We start from the raw sequence: 20,551 nt of genomic DNA on the forward strand, positions 1-20,551 counted from the left end.
ATTTGGTGTAAAAAGAGAAGAGGAGGGGATCCAGGACGGAGCCCTGAGGTACCCCACTAGTGAGAGGACAAGGTTCAGACACAACTCCTCTCCAGGTTACCTGGTGAGTGCGGTCGTTGAGGTAGGATGAGAAGAGGAGAGCAGAACCTGAGATACCAGGTCCCAAGGGAGGACATGAGGATCTGGTGGTCCACTGTGTCAAATGCAGCAGAAAGGTCTAGAAGGATAAGGACAGAGGAGAGAGGCTGCTCTAGCAGTGTGAAGGTGCTCAGAGACAACAAGGAGGGCAGTCTCTGTTGAGAGGCCGGCCTTGAAACCAGAGATTATTTTTCCTTTTCTACAAATGATTGAATTCTATTTTTAATCAAATGTTCTTCTTTTCTTCCTCAATGTGTGTAGACATGGCTTCTGCAAACCTTCTGCTGTCTGAAGATCAGTTCCTGTGTCTGGCCTGTCTGGATGTGTTCACTGATCCAGTCACAACACCATGTGGACACAACTTCTGCAAAACCTGCATCAATGATTACTGGAATACCAACAACCAGAACATGTGTCCACTGTGTAAAAAGGTTTTCTTCTCAAGACCTGAGCTGCTCGTCAACACTTTGTTCTCTGGGATGGTTTCTCAGTTCAGACAGTCGACTCAGCAGAAAGCCAGCAGCAGCAGCTCAGAGCAACAAGAGTCCAGACCAGGAGAAGTTCCCTGTGACGCCTGCACTGGAACCAAACTGAAGGCCCTGAAGTCCTGCCTGGGTGTCTGGCCTCCTACTGTGAGACTCACCTGAGCCCTCACCTGACAATGTCAGGCCTGAAGAGACATCAGCTGATGGACCCTGTGGAGAACCTGGAAGACAGGATGTGTCTGAAGCACAATAAACCTCTGGAGCTGTTCTGTAGGACCGACCAGACGTGTGTGCATGCTCTGCACTGTGTTGGACCACAAGATGCACAATGTTGTTCCTCTGAAACAAGAATGTGAAGGAAAGAAGGTGGAGCTGCAGAAGACAGAGGCTGAAACTCAGGAGATGATCCAGAAGAGACGACTGAAGATTCAGGAGGTCCAACACAACGTGAAGCTCAGTGAGGAAGATGCAGACCGAGAGAAAGCAGAAGGTGTTCAGGTCTTCACTGGTCTGAAGGAGTCTGTGGAGAGAAAACTGAACGAGCTCATCACTACGATAGAAGAGAAGCAGAGAAGCACCAAGAAACAGGCTGAAGACGCCATCAGAGAGATGGAACAGGAGATCTCTGATCTGATGAAGAGGAGCACTGAGGTGGAGAAGCTCTCCCTCTCTGAAGACCACCTCCACCTCCTCCAGAGTGTCCAGTCCCTCAACATCCACCATCCACCACCCACCAAGGACTGGTCTCAGGTCAGTGTTCCTCCAGCATCACATGAGGGGACTGTGAGGAGAGCTGTGTCTCAGCTGGAGGAGACGCTCAGGAACAAGATGAAGACGCTGGTTGAAGTTGAGATGAAGAGGGTCCAGAAGTTTGCAGTGGACGTGACTCTTGATCCTGAAACAGCTCATCATCAACTCATCCTGTCTGATGACGGGAAACAAGTGAAACCTGCTCAGGTACAGCAGCCACGTCTCCCCGACAATCCACAGAGGTTCTCTTCTTGTCCCTGTGTTTTAGGAACACAGAAGTTCTCTTCAGAAAAACTTTATTATGAGGTTCAAGTTAAACAAAAGACTGACTGGTTTTTAGGAGTGGTCAGAGAGTCGGTCAACAGGAAGGGACCCATCACAGCGAGTCCTCAGAACGGTTACTGGGCTATACGGTTGAGAAATGGAAACGAGTACAGAGCTGCTGATGATCCTTCAGTTTTTCTCTCCCTGAAGCCTGGGCCTCAGAAGGTGGGGGTGTTTGTGGACTATGAGGAGGGTCTGGTCTCCTTCTATGACGTAGAAGCTGCAGCTCTCATCTACTCCTTTACTGGCTGCTCCTTCAAGGAGAAACTCCTCACATACTTCTGTCCTGGTCGTTATCTTGATGGTATAAACTCTGCTCCTCTGATCATCTCTCCTGTTGGAGTAAACTAATCACTTCTCTCACGTCCTTCAAGGGAAACTATTTAGACTCAACCCTGTGTGGTTTAATGGAATTTTTAATCTGGATGAATACATCGTGCTTATTAATAAAATGTAAATAATGTATCCTTTTTAATAGGTACATTTAATTTACTGATTAATATGAATATCAAACAATTATTATTAAATAGTATTTTAAATACTGTATAAAACTCAACCTCTAATTTCCAAACGTCATCCTCAATAATCACCGACTCAATCCTGGATCAGGAAACAGAGACATCCAAAAATATGCTTCTTCAATATAGAATCATATAAAAACTGTTTATTTAATTCTTCCCCTCCACTTTGAAAGAGAAGAAGAAGAGATCACAGAACTATTTACACGTCTGCAACATGGAGGAGACAAGAACAAGGATGTGGTACAAGCACCAGGTCACGTCTTTCACAATAAAAGCACAGGAATCCTTGACCATTCTTTAAATACTGGATAGGATATTGTGTGAATGTGTGAGTGTGTGTGTATGTGTGAGGGTGGAAGTGAGTGTGTGTGTGTGAATGAACTCGTGTGTGTGTATGTGAGGGTGTGTGAATGAATGAATAATTAACAACCAGCACGAGCCGCTGCAAAAATGTAAACAATTGACTATTTTCTCTTCATTTCCACAAAGTCCATAAGACAGAAACACAGACCCAAAGAATGCAGCGCAACGTTTGACGGAGTGTTTTCATTGGACACCAGGGGACCGCAATGCATTGTGGGATTCCAGACCGGCAACGCAACAACTTGAGGGTTGAAAGTGGCACAAATATTATGGAGGACTCAAAATGACTTAAGTATAAATAAATAAATAAATAAATGCATGAATAAATATAGGAATAAATAAATAAATGCTTTAATAAATATATAAATAAATGCTTAAATAAATGTATAAATAAATATATACAGGAATGAATAAATATAAGTTATAAATCAACAGGACATCATTAAATAAATATATTTCTACATTTCTGTATTTCTTCATTTATTTATGTGACATTTACGTGTCCGTATATTCAAATGAGCTGGTCGGTCCGAACCTCTGTCTAAAGCATGATTGGTCACAGGTGTTGTGTCTTTATGCTCTATGTATAAAGTCACTGTTATAGTTGTATACTATTCGTGGGTTATCTAAATCACTGTTCGATACAAATGCACGGAGACGAGGATGCAGCACAAGTTAGATCTTTTACTCGCCGGTTAATCACACACAACTGCCAGGCATGAACAAACTATCACCGAACTCTGTAGTGGTGACAGTCAAATACAATCGAGCACCGAGTGCTCGATCCAATATACCAAACATATCAGTTACCTCAACAGTTAACTCTTTGCTTACCATTAACGCTATGGCATCAACATTAAACTTGTCTTTTCTACTTGCATACTTCAATGGTTGATAAAGCATGTTTTCAATAAACATTTCCAAACCACTTTCCTGCTAAGCATTCTGTAGAAACATTTAAGCATTTAGAACATTCGACACTCTTGAAACATTTCAGATTAAACACTCCTCATTCTTTTTCTCATTTTCGTTTTTATTTTTACAAGAAAAACACATTTGAATGAGCAAATAAAACATTCCTGAAATCAGTCATTGAATCTGGCAGGGCGTCTAACCGCTCTGCCGCCCCTCGTGTAGCATGTGGGTGTCCTGCCTGTAGTCACAGGAGGAGGGTTGTGTGGTGGTGAGGCCACTGACACAGGTGCTTGAGAGGGTTGCATCTCTGAGTCCATCTGTTCGTCACGGTCCGTGTCTATGAACAGACTCGGGTGTATCTTCCTCAGATGTCGCCGGTTCCTCCTTTGCGTCCGACCTGCCGGCGTCTGCACAGTGTCGGAGCGTGGTTCATCTCGCTGTCGGGTGACAACAGCAGCTCCCATGTGTACGGTGTCTCCTGAGGTCAACACTGGGAGGGGCTTTGCACGTTGATCATCGTGTTGCTTTTGGCGGAACTGTAGGTTCTGTATTTTGCTGTGAAGATGCTGTGGGGTTGACTGTGTCCGCACGGCACTGGAACACGGGAGTGTGCTCCGTAGAACTCTTCCCATCAACATCTGTGCAGGCGACTCATTCAGTCCCGTCACCGGTGTGTTCCTCAGAGACAGCAACACTAGATGTGGGTCGGTGCCGCTCTGCGTTGCCTTCTTCAGCGCATGTTTTACAGTCTTTATGGCTCTCTCTGCCATTCCATTCGAAGAGGGAAAACCTGGGCTGGAGGGTGTTGATGGGGATATAAATGTCTGTTATGCTCTTGCTGACCTTAGCTAATACTAAACAGCCAGGAGAGGTTTCTCCTTTGCTGTGACCCCACACGAAGGTTAAAGAACATATCTTCGGAAACGTGTCTTGTGAAAACGATATGGAAGTGAAAGAGATGAGCCCGCAGTTCCACTTCCCTTTTATGATATGTATGTGTGTGTTAAGCTTTCAATAAAAGGCTGAAGCAAAGGGGTGCTCAGTGGGAAGTCTTGGACGTCGACACTGCTCTGAGCAGGTGTGACTGAGCTCCCCCTTTTGCAAAAGCCATCAAAGATACTGCTTGTCTGTGGTTCATTCTCGCCTCCTTGACCGTGATATTTTACATGATATAGAAAATACCTATCATAACTTGGTGCCGTGACCCGGATCCCAACATACCCGTCGTCTGGATTTTTTCCTGCGGAGCCACTGAAGCCTGTGCAAGGCCCGACTGATCATCGGATTTGAAAGACCGCCCGGCCAGTGGATTAAAAATTTCTGCAGAGAGGAGGTCCAGTCGTGGATTGACGGGATCCGGCGGATCGGAAGACCGAGGGAGACGGACCCAGACAGAGTATGTATAGTTTTACCCTTTTTTGAGATAAGAAAGGTTGATTAAGCGTCGTAAAAATATATGCATGCCAGATCTGTGTTCCCTTTGTCTAATTTGAGATAGTAAAGGTCGATTGGATCCCTTTTTGTCTAGATTGAGATAGTAGTGGTTGATTAAGCGTCGTAAAAACAATTGTTGTGCACTTGTAAACTAATACGTATTTGTGGGGGTTTATATTTGTTTGTGGATGAATGCTGTGGCTCTATTGAATCAGCGTCGGCCGAAACCTTCCAGGCCAACATAAACCGACGGCCTGTTCAAGTAGACAACCACAGATTGGCAGTTTTGGGTAAAGAAACAAGGAATTGCACTAATACTATACGATCACACCATAAACAATGGGCAATTCTCACGGAAAACCTGTAAGCGAATTTTCCGGCGACACATTGTTTATGTTCCAACAGGACTCAGATAGTGTGAAATATCTGAAAAAATGGAAAACAAAATACGGCTTTTCCGGCGAACTAAACGTTTTTGAGATAGAAACAATATGTAAAGATCTAAAAACCATCGCCACAGAAAACAAAAAACCCAGACTCAGCGAATCAAAACACCACGAACTAAAACAAGCAGAACATTGGTTCCGAGCAGCGAAACAAAGGGCACAAGCCCAAGTAATAGAAAAACTGAGGGCCGTAGAGATCCCGCGACGAAAAAATGTCCCACAGGCCCTGTACACAAAAAACGATTTGGACGAGTCCAACGTAAGAGCAGTTCACCCGCGCCCCGTAGCAAATGCGCCCAGCTCAGAAGAGGAGACACAGAGCGAGTCGGATGACGAGGAGGACGGACCACCTCCAGCATACAACCGCGTCACCACACCTGTATATCCAGACGTAAAAGAGTACCAGGATAAAAAGCCCTCACCGATCGCCACACGCCTACGTAAACGTCTACACGCCAAAAGATCGGAACGTCCCACCAACAAATCGAAAAAAGCACACGCATTCCCAATGATACAAGTCTCTAATCCACATGATGCGCACACAGACGCGTACGTATACCGTCCGTGGATGGAGGCCGAATGCACCAATGCATGTGAAGGAGTCACTCCACCACAAAAAAAAAACTTTGATCAGTTTGTCTTAGAGTTGTACATGCTGGCCGAATCTTACAAACTGAACGGCAGGGAGATGGAGAAAGTGATGCAGAAAATGTTCGTGCTGAGATGGGTGAAATGCAAGGGAGATTACACAGGGGTAGCACCAACAGGAGCACCCTTTGCTCACCCATTAAACGGTCCAATGGTTGGGCCCTACAGAGCACAGGTAGAGGCCGTTATGGCAAGAGCTCGACCACTTTTCCACCAAGCAGCATCCCATAGCAGATTAGCTGCATGTAAACAAGGAACCGGAGAATCAGTCTCCGAGTTTCAATTCCGGTACGAAGAAGAACACAGGACAAGCAGTGGCATTCCCTACCAGGATGGGGGAGAAACACCCTATCAACAAGCATTGAAACACGGCATCCTCCGTGGTCTCCAGAAACCTATGGAGGACTGGATTAAAAAACACTGCGTCACCTGGGAAATAGCAAACATGGACACGATTATGTCCAACGCACGACACGCAGAAAACCTCATCAAACAGAAGGTAAACAAAGGACCAGAGGTTTATGTCCTAGAGGGGGGGGATTTTGGACTGACTGCGTACCAGGGGAGAGAAACAGCGAGGGGAGGGTACCGAGGAAGCCGAGGAAGAGGACAAACTAGAGGGAGGAGGAGAGGACGAAATGAGGAAGGATGTTGGAGCTGCGGAAAAATTGGACATTGGTCACGGGACTGCCCCGACCCAGAGTGGGGGCAGAAACGGCCCCAATGACAGCCACAGAGCAGCCCCAACACCCTCGTAGAGAACACGACTGACTACGAGGAGACTAACAAGCAGAAAGATGAAATAATGTTAGACATTTGTGGTGCTTGGGGAATGTTAAACGCATTAACAACAAAACCTTACAGAAAGATTGAGTGTAACGGGAAAACAGTAGAGTTTTTATGTGACACAAGAGCATGTAAAACGGTACTCACTCAAGTTCCCCCGAACACTAACTTTACCGAAGAGACCATTATGATAAAATGTGCCAATGGTAAAATAGCTCGTCACAGGGTGACGAAAAACATAAATATGACAGACCCAGAGACCGGGCGAAATTGTAAAATTCCTGTCATAATCGATCCTCAATGTCCAGTACCACTGTTAGGAAGAGACGCCATGTTGGCCCTAAAATTGTACGTGACCCCGGTGCGAGGAGGAATGGTCGCAAAAGCACTGTCAGACGAAGACTCCGAGGGAGTGTATAATGCCCAGATGACTGAGACCATATACTTCTCCTACGAGGTGGACACAGACGTAGAAACATGGTTAAAAAGCAAAGGTAGTAAAACAAACAGGCCTTCTACAGATCAAAACGAGAGATTGCATTTAACTATGAGGGTGGGGGGAGAAAATGATCTACAGTATGTACGTGCTTTCTTGGCCCATGACCGTGTAAAATTCAGGGCCTCCTATCTACTAAAGGACATGGCAGGTAATATGTGGCTACAATGTGATTTGGAAGACACAGAGAGGCCATTGTTCCAGGTTCCAAACAGCGTTCCTCACGTTTCCATTGAAAAAGCCACAAAATCCGAATGGAAAGATATGAGGCCCCGAGCAAAACGAGCAACCATGGTAACCGACTGGCATCCCACCCCGTCATTTGGTGACATAGAATGGGAAACCAGCGGTTCCACTGGGTTACAGCGAGTACACCTCAAACTCACTGTACTGGCTGAACCAAAGATAAGAGAACTAAAAATGGACGAAACATGATATAATGTAATGACACTGGAGGAATCAACGCCAACATTTCTCCAGGACATGCCATCCAATCTGTGGACTAAAGGACCAGCCGATGTGGGTTTAATAACAACAGCAGAACCAGTTGTGTTGACACCAAAAAGTGATTTCAGACCATGTGTTAGACAGTATCAACTAAAACCCGAAGCAAAACAGGGCATCGCTCCCGTAATCCAGGAATTACTAAAAGCAGGAGTTTTAAAAGAATGTCCAAGCTCTCCGTGTAATACAGCCATATTCCCAGTAAAAAAGGCGAATGGAAAAGACTGGCGAATGATACAGGATCTCAGACCTGTGAATGCAGCTGTAATCGTCAGAGCTCCAGTGGTCCCTGATCCACATACCATCCTGAACCAGATAGAAGCAGACAAAATTTGTTTTTCAGTAATAGATTTAAGCAACGCTTTCTTTTCTATTCCTGTACACGAAGACAGTCAATATTGGTTTGCATTCACATATGAAGGAAGGAGATACACCTACACACGACTATCTCAGGGATATGTTGAAAGTCCCGCCATATTCTCAGCCGAAATTCAAAAAATCGTGTCAGCAACAAATCTGCCTAATGACAGTCAGATAATCACATATGTGGACGACATCCTGTTGGCCTCTACATCTCAAGAAGCATGTGAACAGGACACGAGAGCTCTACTTCTCCATTTAGGGAAGTATGGTTGCAAGGTAAATAAAGAAAAGTTACAGGCAGCAAAAGCAGAAGTAACTTATTTGGGCCATGCCATCAGTGGGGAAGGAAAACGCGTGACCAACGACAGAAAAAAGGCAGTATCAAATGCCCCTAAACCAGAAACAAAGAAACAGATGTTGTCTTTTCTGGGGCTTTGTAATTATTGCCGTGCTTTCATACCAGAGTATGCTAAAGAAACTGCGCCCCTGTTAGCACTAGCGTATGACAAACCACTCGCTCTAAACGACAGACTGACATGGACCTGGGAAGCTAATGAAGCTTTTGAAAGCACAAAACAACTACTTTGCGGTAGCACAGTTCTAGCTCACCCTAACTATAAAAAAGAGTTCACTTTGGCAGTGGACTGCAAAAGAGGTTTTATGACATCAGTTTTGCTGCAACCAGCTGGAGACAAAATGAGACCTGTAGCATTTCATTCGAAACGCCTGGACACAGTTGCTCAGGCCATGCCTGAATGTGTCCAATCCATTGCAGCAGCTGCAATGGCTGTGGAACAAACGGCAGATATCATTTTGTTTCATCCCACCACACTGATGGTCACTCATGCAGTGAGTGCCTTATTGCTACAAGCAAAACTAACATTCCTGTCACCAGCAAGACAATTGCATTACACAGCTGTGTTACTAGGCCAAGCTCACATAACCATCCAAAGATGTATCACCATTAACCCAGCAACGTTTGTCCCCACATCGACAGATCCCACATAGCAAACTGACTCCGTTCCAGATCCGCCCCAAATCCGCCATAGACTCCGGGAAGGCTCCGCAAAACGGGTCCGGATCGGCGGCTAAATGCACACCGCGCCCGGATCCGGAACAGATGCGCGCTGCGTAATATTGGCGGATACGGGGCGGATACGGGGCGGATCCGCCCCGTATCCGCCAATATTACGCAGATATTCATAAAATATTGACCCTTCCATAAAGCGGCTCATTTGGCCCAGATCAAGCTAACAAATATGCATCAATGCAACAACAACAAAATGAAAACGTAAATAATGTCAAACAGTTTTTTATTTGAAAGGACAAATTTATATACACACACATTTAAAAAAGATATATTTTAAGTCTGTTCAGTGTGGGGGACGTCTACAGTAGCACGCCTCCTGGAGCTACCCCGGTCTGCTGCCAGGTTGAACCATCGAATGGCGTGCTTAAGAACCTGGTCGCCAGTGGACGATGTGTTGAGTGATTCTTTCTGACAGCATCTGTAATCACACAAGCAGATACAAAATCACATGAATACTCAGTGCAACATAAATCAGACATGCAGTCTAAAATCTAGTGGCTGTCTGGCACTTAAAGTGTGCTATGCTAAATATAGTCAAGTCAAGTCAAGTCTTTTATTGTCAGATACACAGAAGAAACTGTTCTCCAGTCTCTGTGTGCGAGACCGGATGATACGGTACCGCCTTCCAGAAGGCAGCGGGGTGAACAGGCTGAAGGCTGGATGATGGCAGTCCTTTAGGATCCTGCCAGTCTTCCTGAGGCATCGTGTGGTATGTGTCCTGCAGGGCTGGGAGCTCCCTACCGATGATGAACTCCGCAGTCCTGACCACACTGCGTAGGGCCTTGCGGTCCTTGGCTGTGCAGCTCCCACACTGTGATGCACCCAGTCAGGATGCTTTCTATTGTGCATCTGTAGAAATTGGTGAGGATGACTGAATCCATGCCAAACTTCTTCAGTCTCCTCAGGAAGAAGAGGCGCTCGGCCGCTTTGACCACCTTGTCTGTGTGAGCAGACCAGGTGAGGTCATTGCTGATGTTGACCCCGAGGAACCTGAAGCAGCTGACCATCTCCACTCCATAGAGCTAATATATCATATAACTATTATGTAAAGGTATAGTTGAGTAACATTCACCTAAATAGAGAATAAAGTTGCAATTCAAACATTTTATTTAGAAACATGGTTATTCGTTAGTTTGAACACAAAGACCTCCGGGTGAAATCAAATTGTTTTCATTATATATGAGTTACTTACGCAGGAGCAAAGTCTTGGACGTCATTAGATTGAAAGATTTTTTTCCATGAATCCCTTTCCAATTTATGGACTTGCCAACATCATCAGTGAACATGCGTGCGAGGATGTTCCACGTTGCACGTTTTACATCATGTCCTCCGATTGTTCCCAGGGAGGAAATCTAAAATGGATAGAAAAAGTACTATTAATATTTGATATTGTTTAAAAAAACATTACCATCAAACAGGGTATTATCTAGTGTTAATGACATACAATAGATTTTAATGAGCTTTGCGTGAGATTCTTAACCCTTGTGTTGCCTTAGGGTCATTTTGACCCGAATCAATATTACACCCTCCCCCCGCCTTAGGATTAATTTGACCCCATTCAATGTTTAATGTCGGTGTTCTTTCGGTAGTCAACAAACAAACATAAAGTGCCTCACACTTAAACTTGGAAAACAATATTAATTCTAATAATTTTCTGGAGGTTTTAATTGCTGGCGTCAAATTTAACCCAAAGGGTAAAATATGTTAGTAAATATAAAGGTAACAGGAGGGTGAAACATTGAATCGGGTCAAAATGACCCTAAGGGTAAAATATGTTAGTAAATATAAAGGTAACAGGAGGGTGAAACATTGAATCGGGTCAAAATGACCCTAAGGCAACACAAGGGTTAAAAAAACAACAACTCACCACTCTCCTTCATTATAGCGTTGGCTGGATCTTTGAGCTGTTGCTCGTAAAAAGGGAAAAGGTAACGATTAAGAGATTTTACATCAAATATGGAAACATCAAGTGTTATACAACTCCATTAATCCAATCGTAATGATCATATTCACTTGATTCAATGTGACAGTGTGTATTGCATGTCTCGTATCCAATTTACCATCATAACATTGTAAAAGTGAAATGATTAAAAAGATTCAATTTGAATCCCATAGCTGTGTGGGTTGTTGCTCACCACAGCAGGCAATGGTGTTCGAACCACACCTCGCCGCTCGCCAGGTTGGTGTGTACCCTGCATGGCTTGTTCGCTGTCCTGCTGGTGATGAAGTCTGTGGAGGAGATGGGACAATAGTTGGAGGAGGGGCAACTGTCCTGCTAGTGGTTGGACCCTTTTTTTTTTTGGGGTGGCGATTTTCAGTCTCGCTGTCTGCATCCGAGTCACCAAAGAAATGGCTAGAAATGGAGTTAGGAAAGAATTGTATTATTTGTCATACTATAACATTGAATGACAGACACTTTATTTTATGAAGGTAAAAGAGTTCTAAAGAATACAATTTATACACATTTACTCACACAGGCATTGGCTTTCTCCTTTAAGGAATTGCCTCCTCTTCTGAATGGAGATCAGATGTGTCACAGGACATATATTTTGTTAACCATCGCCTTGCCACCAAGTAATCATCTAAAAATTAAGTCAAAACACAATGAAAAAGTACAGAATTATGACCAGAACAATGTGATTAAAATGTTGTTTCCCCACCCCATATGTAACATAAGGTAAATGTTTTTATGTATTTGTTTAAACTGCTAATTATTAGAATATTAATATAATTAGCATACCGCATGATCTAATTATTCTGACATAATGTGTCTGCCAGTCAGGTTCAGGTTCTTCGGCACTTCGGACCGCCTTGTCCACCCTTTCATCCCTCGGGTAATCTGGCCAAACGCAGCCACCACCACTGTACCAGCTTTGTGGCACGACTGCTACTGTTTTGCTGTCCAAGAATTCAATCAGTCATCAGTCACAGAAATATAACTCTGTTCCAAGAACTTCTGAAAACAATTTAGCAACTAGAAAACAATTTAGCAACTTTAATAAAAACACTACGCTATACATTAAGATAGTATTTTAATGGATTAAAACAAATCTGGTCATTTTAAAGTTAAACAGGTTATACAATTCCCTCTCAAATGTGTCTTTAAGTTGCTGTGAAAACTTCCCTCCAAAAAGACATGCTTACCTGAATTGTAGAGATCGATCCTGATGAACACTTCTGTAAAACTGAGGATGACATTTCAAATTGTAAATTATGTGTTGAGAACTCAATACATACGAATTAAATAAAAACAGGTTTGTGCTGGCCATCTTTATTAGCTCGTGAGCTAGCGCTCCTCGTTATTAGCTCGTGAGCTAGCGCTCGTTATCAGCTCGTGAGCTAGCCCTCCTGGTTATTAGCTCGTGAGCTAGCGCTCTCGTTATTACCTTGCCCAGCTTCATCACGATTTTGTTGGAGCTTAAGTATACTAAGTATACTTAAGCTCCAACCCAAGAACCACTGAAAATTCAGCGCTAGCTGCAGAAGATAGCTCACCCTAACCCTAACCGAGATAGTTCGAAAAATAGCCATAATTCGACAGTAGCAACACAATTCAACACTTACCTAAGTAATATGTCTGGCGCGAAGAGCTGCAGGTTTGAAAATTCCAGTTTGGAAAGTCGAGGCGCAGAAGTCAGAGGAGCAACGATTTAGAACAACCGCCGCTGTGTGAACCGGATGCAGATGCGGGTGGATCCGGTTCACATGACCAAACCGAGTGCGGCAGTAGGGCGGATCTAGCGACCTGCGGGCGGATCTAGCGACCTGGCGACCTGAGGGCGGATCTAGCGACCTGAGGGCGGATCCGCCCCGGAATCAGCTGCTATCTGGGATGGTACTCCACATGACTGTGTAGAGATTGCAGACACTGTCACTTTGCCAAGAGTTGACCTGAAGGACATTGCACTACCCGAAGGGGAAGTGTGGTATGTGGACGGGTCAGCCCAAAAGGATGTATGTGGAAAAAACCAAGTTGGTTATGCGGTAGTGAACCAAGAAGGGGAAGTAATAAGCGCAGGCTCACTTCCCTCCACGTACTCCGCCCAAGCAGCTGAATTAGTTGCACTGACTGAAGCATGCAAAGAGGGGTCAGGCCTAAAACTGACTGTTTACACCGACAGCCAATATGCATACTCAACATTGTTCATATTTGCTAAAATGTGGGAACAAAGGGGGATGGTTACAACTACTGGGCGTCCAGTAGTTCATGCACCTTTGTTAACAGATTTACTAGCAGCTATAACTTTACCTAAAGAATTAGCTGTAGTAAAATGCCGAGCACACCAAAAAGGCACAGATAAAATAACAGAAGGCAATGCTAAAGCTGATGAAGAAGCAAAACGAGCGGCTAAAACACCACATGTACACACAGTGCAAACAACACCGTCAAGCCCAATTGACACTGCGATCCTACACGACGCACAAGCGAATGCAACGACACAAGAAAAAGCCACATGGAAAACAAGGGGGGCCATTGAGGAAAACAAGATGCTTTGTATAGAAGGAAAACCAATCCTACCAAAAAGCCTATTCAAGGCAGCTGCTATTTTGAGTCATGGGCAATGCCATGTCTCAACAGGAGGGATGGTATCTATGATACAACAGTACTTCTATACAATAAATATACAAAACTACTTAAAAAAAATTTGTAGAACATGTGTGACATGCATCAAGCCCAACCCTCAAGGAAACCTTCGCCCGAAACGAGGCAGGTTCCCACTCCCTGAGTACCCATTCCAGGTAATGCACATGGATTTCATCGAACTCAATCCATGCGGTCATTACAAATACTGTTTGGTGATGGTGGATGCATTTTCCAAGTGGGTAGAAATTGCGCCAACAATGAAAGCAGATGCTGAAGCAGTGGTGAAAGCCATATGCAAATACATTCTGCCCACTCATGGCATTCCAAGACGCATTTACAGTGACAATGGCTCACACTTTGTAAACGAGGTAGTAACAAAACTAAGCGTCATTATGGACATTGAACTAAAAAATCATTGTGCATACCACCCACAGAGTGCCGGATTGGTAGAGCGAACCAACGGCACCATAAAAAGCAGGCTGAAGAAATGCATGACTGAAACAGGAAAAACTTGGCTGGAGTGCATAGACATTGTGAAAACATACATGCACATCGTTCCGACCCAAACGGGCCTTACACCATTTGAACTCGTTCATGGACGACCCTACCGCCTACCACTAACTCACCCAGACTTAGAACAAGTGGGTGAGGAAGAAACAATAGTGGAGTACATGAAAAAGACCATGATGGGGAGAGGAGTCAGGGAAGCAAATGTTTTGCCAGATTCACCTGTCTCTCCCATTATGTCTGTACAGGTCGGCGACTGGGTCTTCATCCGCGTCATCAAAAAAAGGACGTGGAGCGACGCCCGCTGGGAGGGACCATTCCAAGTCCTTCTGACGACTGCAACCGCTGTGAAGATAGCCGAGAGGACCACCTGGATACATCTTTCCCATTGCAAATTGTTCCCCACAGAAATCCCGGACCAGTGCCCTGATCCCGAGACGACCACGAGCAGAGGGGAAGACTGACTTCAAAGGGGACTGTCCGCTTAAAAGACAGCCGTCTCAACGTCAGTGAAGAAACCAACGATCCCTGCTCTTAGGTGTCAGCTCGGGTGATGGAGCTAGAGGTCAACGCCAACCGTGGAAGAAAATGTAAACTAACCTTTGGTTTAAGCTTGTATGATATAATTGTGTAAAACTCCTCACAAGGAACGGACAATTATTGATGTGAAACTGCTGACTAAAAAGTTTAAATCCCAAAGAGATTGTTGTGGTGTTACTAACAAACAAATAATCATGATTCTGCTTAGACTGCTTAACCAAAATAGAATTAGAAAGATACAAGTAAAATGATTGCCTTTATTGAAAATGTTTAATAATCATCAATAGCATAAATAGGAGGGAAATGATGGGGATATAAATGTCTGTTATGCTCTTGCTGACCTTAGCTAATACTAAACAGCCAGGAGAGGTTTCTCCTTTGCTGTGACCCCACACGAAGGTTAAAGAACATATCTTCGGAAACGTGTCTTGTGAAAACGATATGGAAGTGAAAGAGATGAGCCCGCAGTTCCACTTCCCTTTTATGATATGTATGTGTGTGTTAAGCTTTCAATAAAAGGCTGAAGCAAAGGGGTGCTCAGTGGGAAGTCTTGGACGTCGACACTGCTCTGAGCAGGTGTGACTGAGCTCCCCCTTTGGCAAAAGCCATCAAAGATACTGCTTGTCTGTGGTTCATTCTCGCCTCCTTGACCGTGATATTTTAAAATGATATAGAAAATACCTATCAGGTGTGAGTTTGAATTCCCATGAAGCTGCGAAAGATTTCATCTCATAACTGGCAAATGGGACATGATCACTCACTATCTCCCTGGGAATCCCGTGCCTGGCAAAAACAGACTTCATCTTCTGGATCACTGTGTCGGCTGTTTTATCAGACAGGTTAAGCACTTCAGGATATTTGGTCAGGTAATCAACTAACAACAGATATGATTGACCATGTAGCTCGAAGATGTCGGCTCCGACTTTCATCCATGGCAGTTCTGGAATCTGATGTGGTGTGAGTGGCTCAGCCTTTGGGCTGTAGCTGCTGGCACTGCATGCACTTCTCCACCATCGCCTCCATGTCTTGTGCCCGGCCAGTAGAGCGATTTCCTTGCTTTGGCTTTTGTGCGCTGCACTCCTCGGTGAGCAAGATGCAGCTTCTCCAAAATCGTGCTCCTGAAGCTCTGGGGTCTGATGACTTTGTCTCCGACCATGACAATGTCATTCTCCATGCTTATATTGTCCCTGACTGACCAGTAGCCGTGTCGTTTCCTGTCCAGACTCTTCTTTTTAATGGGCCAGCCATTCTTGTGTTTCTCACACAGCTTGTAACACGCTATCTGCTGCCGGAGCCTTTTCCAGTTGGCTGAGCGTTCCCTCGCTCAAGGAGTCCGTGGCCTCCAAAGCATACACAACTCTCTCTTCACAGGGGTTCTCCTCAATGTTTTCACCTTCTCTGCTTGCAGTGGCGCGTGAGAGTGTGTCGGCAACAGGCACGTGCACAGATAGAGCCCTAGTGGTGCTCAAGCTCCTCCCCCTTTTGCCCTGGATGAGAAAAGTGCCCTTTTTGCTGGAGACACATTTTTTAAAATTCATCCGTGTTTAAGAATAAACGTTACTCTTTCTGTCAAGTCCCCCCAAATGTGTTTTAATATCCGACGGGGCATTTATTTGAGTTCTTGTGAGAATCATCGCCCGCTTCGCCACGAGCCCTCTCTCCTCCCTCTGCGCCTCTCCTCCTCCTCCTCCACTTCCTCCTCACCCAGTGCTCCTCCCGCCACCAAACGGGTGCACCTCCTTTCCTCTGACGCGCAGCATCAGACCAACAGGTCCTGACGGTGTTTGTCCCCTGATGTTGTTTTGTGATAAATCAACCACGACATTAGCGCTGCTGACAACATGACGTCACAACTGGTCCGACGGTTCCTAAAAAAATAAACAAACAAATACTCCGTGATTTCAAAGCCTCGTCCAGCTGTTTACTGACGTTAGTTATGTTTAGAGAATAGAGAGAGGGAGAGAGAGAGAAGAGAAGAGAGAGAGAGAGAGGGAGAGAGAGAATTCAAGAGAAAAGAGAGAGAGAGAGAGGAGAGAGAGAGAGAGAGAGAGAGAAAAGAGAGAGAGAGAGAATTCTTATTCTGTTCTATTCAACAGGGGCTAGGATTTGCGTGGCCAGACTGAAAACAAATCATAAGGCCTCTCTTGTTCAGAGGACCGGACCAAATCTGGAGGCGGGCCGTATCCGGCCGCGGGCCTTAGTTTGAGGACCACTGCTCTTGGCTGTTGATGTCTATCAATATCGCTCATTTTGAAAATGAGGAAAGAGGGCAATGCGGATCCGTGTCAGACCAGCGAGGAGGGCAATACGTGGCTGGCATGACGACCCATTAGTCAATCAGAACGCTTGTACTGTTGTTGCTATCTAATAATTAATCTTTATTCATAAAGAAAATGTAAGCTAGCAGTCTGATGCTGCCAGAGGAGATGCAGGTCAAGGATAGCTTCATCAGTGTATTGCTGCTCATGCTTCAACTCTGGCAGAATTTTTTTTTGGCATTCGGTGCCCTTTTTTTGGGTTTGAGCACCTGCCCCCCAAAATGTCTGTGCACGTGCCTGCTCGGCCATGTACATGTGCTTGCCTGGTGTGTGTGTTATGTGTAGATCCTCTGCAGTTGTAGAAGCATTCCTTGCAGCCGCGCGGGTGCTTTGCTCAGCGGTTTGCGCACGATGACCTCCAGAGGCTTCTGATCAGACTGCACAGTTACTGGTCTCCCATAGACATACTGGTGGAATCTTTTAGCAGCAAACACTATGGCCAGCAACTCTTTCTCCTTTTGACTTCACGTCTCATGGGGTCATCGGACCCTATGAGACGGCATAGATCCTATCTGCCTGATGGATCATCGAGGTCTGGGTCGTGGAATTCCTGCTCCTGACTACGCCACTGTCCTGTTGAGACTCCGCCCACTCCTCATCCCCACCGCCATCTGCCTGATGGATCGTGGAGGTCTCCATCGTGGAATATGCCTACTATGAACTATTCATACACTCTGTCATATTCATTGAATGTATTTTAACTCTAAATCTGTCCTTCTGGTCACATTACATCTATTGTTCTGTCCATCCTGGAGAGGGATCCTCCTCTGTTGCTCTCCTGAAGGTTTCTTCCCTTTTTTTCCCCCTGAAGGGTTATTTGGGAGTTTTTCCTGATCCGATGTGAGGTTTTGGGGCAGGGATGTCTATGTGTACAGATTGTAAAGCACTCCGAGACAAATTTGTAATTTGTGAAATTGGGCTATACAAATAAACTGAATTGAATTGAATTGAATTTCTCTATCTGCGCGTACCTCTGTTCTGTGTCGGTGAGCGCTCGTGAGGCATAGTGGGCGGCCCTCCTGCAGCAGGCAGGCTCCCAGTCCGTCTTTTGAGGCATCGGCTTGTAGAGTCAGCGGCTGCTTGTGATCATAGTACCTCAGCACTGGGGCTTGTGTGAGGGTGGACTTCAGTGTCTGTCGTGCTGAGCTGTGGTGTGGGCACCACTGCCACGCTGCATCCTTCTGAAGCAGCTGTCTGAGGGCTGCTGTGAGTGAGGCTTCCTTTGGGATGGACTGGGCCAGGAATGTTGTCATTCCCAGCAGACGTTGGAGACTTTGTCTTCTGGGGTTGGCATCTCCACGATTGCTTTGATCTTTGTGTCGTCGGCCCTCTGTCCTGCTGCCGTGATGATGTGTCCCATATACTTTACTGTGTCCATTTTGAACTGGATCTTGTCTTTGTTCAACTTCACATGTGCAGTCTTTGCTCTCTCCAACACTTTCTGGAGGATGTCATCATGCTCCTGCTCTGATGACGCTGCGATGATGTCGTCTGCTATGACATACACACCTGGGATGTCGCCGAAGGCCTCACAGTTCTTCTGTTGGAACACTTCTCTGGCAGACCTGATCCCGAATGGGAGTCTGAGGAAGCGGAACCGGCCCCACGGCGTCTTGAAGGTGCACAGCTTAGACGATGGCTCATCTAGCTTGATCTGCCAGGCTCCGTCCTTCTCATCTAGGATGGAGAAGATGGATTTTCCTGCTAATCTGCTGCGCACGTCTTCCGGTGTAGGAATGGAATCGTGCTGACGCTTCACTGCCTCATTCAGGTTGCAAGGATCCAAACACACCCTCAGCGCACCGTTCTTTTTCTTTGTAGCAACAAGACTGTTCACCCATCCTGTCGGTTCATTGACAGGGGTCATCACTTTTCTGTTCTGTAAGTCTTTGATCGTCTCTCTCAGTGAATCCATGATGGAGAGGGGCACATTTCTGCATGCATGGATCACAGGCGTGACGCTGGGGTCGATGTGTATGTGATGAACACCAGGGAACTCGCCCCATCCTGTGAAGCCCTCTGCAGACCTTTGTAGCACCTCCTCTTTGGTCGCTGGAGCTTCTCCTGGTTGCGGGGATCTTGCTGCGAGGGCCTCAACTCTTCTCACCAGCTGCAGCTCCTCACATGCATCTCCACCCAGAATCGGCTTGTCGGCCCGGCTTGACACATGAAAGTCCAGCATAGCTTTATGTTGAGTAGTCCTGCATTCTAGAGATGCAATACCATCTGTGGGTAGGCGGGCTCCACCAAATGCAATGAGGACAGTCTCTGTGGGCCGGAGCTGAATGGGACCTGGGAGCTTCCTGAACATGTGCATGGGAAGCACATTGTGTCCAGCTTGAAATGAATCGCTCCGCCTCTGACTGTGGCTGTTTCATGCCACACAGTGCATTTAGCTCGGTGAACTGCTTTCTTTTTGTATTTTCCAATCATGCCTTTGTATAAGGAGTCAACTTCACTCTCCACATTATGTATTGTCTTTGTCTTGTAGTTGCTGCTTCTCTCAGTGCCAGCTCTACATACCTTAGAGCAGGGGTGTCCAAACTTTTTGCAACTAGGGCCAATTGTGATAAAGTAAAGATGCCCGGGGGCCAATCGTTCCTTTAGACATTTTTTAAACCACAAAAGTTACATGAAAATACACTGTTATAAAACAATTTATTTTTACTGTCACAATTACTTTTATTTTTTAAATGACAATGTAACCACATATAATATAACCAAGTCTGCCTTTCATTCAGTCAGATAACAATGAAAAAGCTGAATATAGAATACCTTACATTTCTATGAGTTACATAACGTTGCAATTAACCTGTTTTGCACTGAATACCTTTTAAAGATAATATCAATAAAGTGCAACCTGTGAAAAATTAAACAAAATAAGATCAAATATTTTGGCATAAAGAGTTTCCTGAGTGTTAGTGACACTGCATATCTTTTCAAAATAACAATAACGTGCAACCTTTGAAAAACAAAACAAGTGCAGATATGTCTGAGTCATTACGTTTTTTTCTATGTGTGATAAAATGATTTCCACTTCACCTCTTTTTAAAACGGGGTTGCAGGCTTGATACGGCCACTCTCCATAAAGCTCAATGTTGAGCTCTTGTTTTGAAGGGCAACAGCTGGACCGCTGAGAGGTAACACCTGGCAAGTCTCCAAGAATCTCGTCTGTCACAGAGCGTAACTGTTAACGTCGTAACATACACATTTACACGAAAGTCGGCAGTCATTTCGCTCTTTATTTATAAATGACTTAGTTTCATGTCCGTGGTAGTTTGTAATATGTGAAGTTCTCAAACAAGGTCTTGAAATAAAAGAATCTGCATTTCCCCCCG

General features: G+C 45.1%; 1 protein-coding gene and 2 long non-coding RNA genes across 3 annotated transcripts; 1 reads left to right on the forward strand and 2 right to left on the reverse strand.

Moving 5' to 3' along the window:
• Positions 1 to 917: 917 nt before the first annotated feature.
• On the forward strand, positions 918 to 15,512 carry LOC130191075 (zinc finger protein RFP-like; the record flags this gene model as incomplete). The annotated part of the gene is made up of 2 exons (XM_056410746.1): positions 918 to 1,580; positions 14,604 to 15,512. Coding segments are annotated over 2 exons (879 nt in total), but the record flags the coding sequence as incomplete, so codon positions are not given.
• On the reverse strand, positions 9,470 to 10,176 carry LOC130191087 (uncharacterized). Its single transcript, XR_008831109.1, has 2 exons — positions 10,005 to 10,176; positions 9,470 to 9,681 (listed from the first exon to the last, which is right to left on the reverse strand). It is a non-coding gene; the product is annotated as an uncharacterized LOC130191087 (long non-coding RNA).
• LOC130191078 (uncharacterized) lies at positions 10,209 to 13,098 on the reverse strand. Its single transcript, XR_008831099.1, has 8 exons — positions 12,828 to 13,098; positions 12,408 to 12,448; positions 12,004 to 12,161; positions 11,737 to 11,845; positions 11,399 to 11,616; positions 11,131 to 11,167; positions 10,456 to 10,615; positions 10,209 to 10,335 (listed from the first exon to the last, which is right to left on the reverse strand). It is a non-coding gene; the product is annotated as an uncharacterized LOC130191078 (long non-coding RNA).
• Positions 15,513 to 20,551: the final 5,039 nt, after the last annotated feature.

This window comes from Pseudoliparis swirei, unplaced genomic scaffold, assembly GCF_029220125.1.
Source record: "Pseudoliparis swirei isolate HS2019 ecotype Mariana Trench unplaced genomic scaffold, NWPU_hadal_v1 hadal_26, whole genome shotgun sequence".
NCBI classification, from domain to species: domain Eukaryota; kingdom Metazoa; phylum Chordata; class Actinopteri; order Perciformes; family Liparidae; genus Pseudoliparis; species Pseudoliparis swirei.